General features: G+C 47.9%; 1 protein-coding gene across 1 annotated transcript; it reads left to right on the forward strand.

Annotated features, from left to right (window-relative positions):
- The first annotated feature begins 2051 nt into the window (after window positions 1-2051).
- On the forward strand, window positions 2052-3571 carry LOC139401564 (polysialoglycoprotein-like). Its single transcript, XM_071145716.1, has 4 exons — window positions 2052-2106; window positions 2281-2346; window positions 2484-2567; window positions 2703-3571. Exons 1-4 carry the CDS (start codon window positions 2052-2054, stop codon window positions 3569-3571), a joined length of 1074 nt encoding a protein of 357 aa, XP_071001817.1.
- Window positions 3572-4231: the final 660 nt, after the last annotated feature.

Below are 4231 nucleotides of genomic sequence, written 5' to 3' on the forward strand. Positions count from 1 at the left end.
GATGGGAGCTCTGACATCAGAGTCGTTCAGGATGTCTGTCCCTGAGGTTTCAATTAGTTGAGGAAAGACAAGAACGGCCAGTTCAGACTTGGAAAAAGAACATCAAGAGTGACGATGCGTCCACGACAAACATGCAGCCACACCTTAAAACCTACTGTTGGGTTCTGAGAATATGAAATATACTAATTCATGTCACTGAGGGAGAGAGCTTAATGTATAACGTTTACATTATGTCAGGATATGTTATTGTTAGCCATCAGGCATCCTATGGGTGGGATCCTCTGGGATGAGAAGAGACACAGTCTGATACCAATCACCATGTCAGCCTTGAGTTGGGGAGGAGTGAGCACTTTGGGGTAGCGGTCAGGTCAGAAGAAGTGAGGAAGAACAGATATCACCAAGGTTCTGTCTAGCAACAGAGATGCATTGGCTGTTTAGAGGTGTAGGAGGAGACTCAGCATAGGAGAGAGGAGTAAATATCAGTGCTTGTGTGAATATGTTTTTTGTCTAATGCAGCTGTCTTGACCCTCTGGGAAGAATAAACTTGGTTCAAGCATTCATAGTGTCCGTCGAGTTTTTACTCTGAGAATTAGAACCTGACAGTTGGCACTGCGAGCAGGGTTCACCACGATTTGCAGTCGAACTAGAGATTAAGAAACAGTGAAACAGAAACAAGGTAAGCAAAGTTCCTACACCCGTTATCACTAATTCTGACATCTTGGGGAGATGAGAGTCGTAGGCTGAACCAATTATAGGGTACGAACCTAGAAAGCCTGAGCTTATTCAGTAGTCCCATTGTATTACGACCGGTCGTAGCTTTGTGGTATATGGTAAGTCCAGGAAGGTAAACCCAAACCTGTAGAGGGTAACTCCTAGGGGGTAAATCCCGAGTAGGTTGGTTCCTGCTTGTACTATAAGAATAGGGTGAGTCCCGGAAGGTAAGCCCGAGCAGGCAGGTACCTGCAAAGGGTAAGTCCTAGGGGGTAAGACCCGGGTGGGGTTGGTTACCTGCTATACCTGTAACGAGAGGGTGAAAGTCTCAGCCGCAGTGGCCATGCGGCAGTAGGAGTGGGGTGTGGATGGATAAAGTGACATGCTTGTGTACTAGGATAAAATGTTGCCATTCAGGGTTAGAAGAAAAGCAAAAAGATACTCAAACGCTGTTGGATTTGGGTGTATTAGCAGTAGCAATAAAGAGAGGTTGGTTTTATGCCCTGTTGGGGTGGGGAACCATGACAGATTATGTGGAAATAGGAAGACAAGTGTGAATCATTTTGGTAATGTGTGTTATCAACAACAGTGATATTTGAACAGATTGGAGATGACTATCCATAACAATAAAATCCTTCATACCATGCTTTTCCTGCCCCACAGCTGTAGACACAGCCTTCTCCAGGTCCTCAGACACTAGCTGGAGATCCATTACAGGATGTCTGTCACCTCACTGAGCCCCTATTGCAGGTTAGGGGTCACATCCACTTGAATGTCCTTCATATGACGAACCTCCTACAGAGCAAATGAGGAAAACATGATATATTAGGATTTATGTTAGTAGCAATAGAATATGGGAATTTTATCTCAACGCTACCTACAGCTAACATATTTATTTATGTATGTGATCTATGTAAATAAATAAATATATCACAGCTGTAAAACTGTGAAGGACTATAGGTGGAGGCCTACCCATTTCCCAGGAGCATTGTAAAACGTGGATTTGGGTACAGTGTTTATTTCCCCCTAATATCTTTGAAGATTACACCTAAAATAATTAGGCCTACTTCTTTCTACTGCTGATCTGAGACCATTAGGGTTAATCATTACAGATATAAATGCAATATATGGAGTAGAAAAGATTGCCTGCCCACCAACTTGATAAGATAAGAATATGTTCTACATGGTCTATTTCTATCTGAACATAACAACTCAATCAAGCTTGTTAATTGATCGTTAAGCCATGTTTGTCAGGTAAACGGTCATTAGTGGCCTATATAACCCTCATACAGGCCATGGGAAGACATTACCTGTTGATAACACAGACTATTTTCATCATCATGGGAGGTGTGAGAGAATTGCTGCTCGTTGTGATGACTCTGGGGGTTGTCAAAGGTTGGTTCACTAATGTTTAAGGGATTTGTTTGGTAAATATGCTTAACTTTATAAGTTGGGTATTAATATGTGACTGTCTGTATCTTCCGTGTTGGTCATCTTTTATTCTTCACTGCTATTAACATATGTAGCTATTTTGTGTGAACTCAACTTCTGTCAACACTTTCTCCTCAGTTTCTTGTTACCCTGTTGGAAAGTCCCAGAAGCAAGATCAAGTCTCTCTGCAGAGGAGACTTGGAGGTAAGTGTTTCTTTCCACAACCCTTCTAGCTATGTTCTTTGTCACTGTCTATGGTGCTGCTGTGTTTGACACTCATTCAACAGCATAGAGTAACTCAGTCTAAATAATGTTGTCAAACCTTAACCTACATTTTTCAGAGCTGTCATCAAATGACGTCTCCATTGTGCATGCCCTGGCCTTGCTCCGATCCATAGGGTCTGACGCTAAACAAGCCAGAGAAGGTACGGCCTGAAACATATACTTTGAAAACTGTTGGGTTCATGTTGCTCAAAATTCGATTAGCAATTTGGCCTAGACCGTGTAGAACAGATGTGTTGCTGTAGAATACCCAACTGTTCCTTTTGTTTTTTCTCAAGAGTATTTAGAGACCAATGAAGTAGAATCCCAAGCTTCTCCAAACCATGGTAGCTCTCCGGCAAATGATGCCCTGTCCTCTGAGGAGAAGCTGAGGCGCGTGTCCTCGGACGACGCCACCTCTGAAGCTGCGACCGGCCCGTCTGGCGACGACGCCACCTCTGAAGCTGCGACCGGCCCGTCTGGCGACGACGCCACCTCTGAAGCTGCGACCGGCCCGTCTGGCGACGACGCCACCTCTGAAGCGGCGACCGGCCCGTCTGGCGACGACGCCACCTCTGAAGCCGCGACCGGCCCGTCTGGCGACGACGCCACCTCTGAAGCTGCGACCGGCCCGTCTGGCGACGACGCCACCTCTGAAGCTGCGACCGGCCCGTCTGGCGACGACGCCACCTCTGAAGCTGCGACCGGCCCGTCTGGCGACGACGCCACCTCTGAAGCTGCGACCGGCCCGTCTGGCGACGACGCCACCTCTGAAGCTGCGACCGGCCCGTCTGGCGACGACGCCACCTCTGAAGCTGCGACCGGCCCGTCTGGCGACGACGCCACCTCTGAAGCTGCGACCGGCCCGTCTGGCGACGACGCCACCTCTGAAGCTGCGACCGGCCCGTCTGGCGACGACGCCACCTCTGAAGCTGCGACCGGCCCGTCCGGCGACGACGCCACCTCTGAAGCTGCGACCGGCCCGTCCGGCGACGACGCCACCTCTGAAGCTGCGACCGGCCCGTCCGGCGACGACGCCGCCTCTGAAGCTGCGACCGGCCCGTCCGGCGACGACGCCGCCTCTGAAGCTGCGACCGGCCCGTCCGGCGACGACGCCGCCTTCGAAGCTGCGACCGGCCCGTCCGGCGACGACGCCATGGATACTTGACGTGGGACATGCAAGAGTTCATGGGTACTCTAGTCCAGTGTGTAACTGCATTTGCTTGTTTTGGCTCAATTAAACATTAACTGTAATACTTGTGTCCTCTGTATTGTTTTGGTGGTTCCTACTTGGAGTTGAGGTGTATGACCTGACTTGAGTAACTGGGGTGATGGCAACATTTATTTTGCATTATATCCATGCGCCAGCAATATTACTCAGACCCCTGTTTTAAATTACCAATTGACTTAAGCTACATGTGCTCAGTGTTGGTCCATTTATGCTAGTAGCATCACATGATACCTCAACAGCATTTTGATGCCATTTCCGGTCACAACTTGCAGACTTGTTTACGTGTTGCGGTGTTTTGTTGCCTACTTTGCTACATGACAACTTTACGGTTTTTACTTTTTCCCTCAATTTTTTCACTTGTGTCAGGGTTGCGTCAATTCGAATCTGGTATCAGGATAAATATGACAATGAGGCTTTTTTTTATTAGCTAAGCAATAAGTGGTAAATGCAATTTTCGTATATATGGGCTCTCTGTCCCACCTCGCAGGGCAAAACAGAACTGACTTGTTCCTGACAAAGATATTTAATATACTCTGACAGTAGTTCCTGCTTCCGAGCCGGCCTGTCAGAGTAGAGACTGGGTGTGGTTTAGGCTGG

Source organism: Oncorhynchus clarkii, unplaced genomic scaffold (genome assembly GCF_045791955.1).
Source record: "Oncorhynchus clarkii lewisi isolate Uvic-CL-2024 unplaced genomic scaffold, UVic_Ocla_1.0 unplaced_contig_13581_pilon_pilon, whole genome shotgun sequence".
Classification (NCBI taxonomy): domain Eukaryota; kingdom Metazoa; phylum Chordata; class Actinopteri; order Salmoniformes; family Salmonidae; genus Oncorhynchus; species Oncorhynchus clarkii.

Excerpts from the sequence above, each read along its gene's own strand:
- LOC139401564 (XM_071145716.1), top strand. The coding sequence starts at position 2,052 with ATGGGAGGTGTGAGAGAATTGCTGCTCGTTGTGATGACTCTGGGGGTT. Across the intron at positions 2,107-2,280 it reads GACTCTGGGGGTTGTCAAAG|TTTCTTGTTACCCTGTTGGA; the intron begins GTTGGTTCACTA and ends CTTTCTCCTCAG. Across the intron at positions 2,568-2,702 it reads CGCTAAACAAGCCAGAGAAG|AGTATTTAGAGACCAATGAA; the intron begins GTACGGCCTGAA and ends TTTTTTCTCAAG.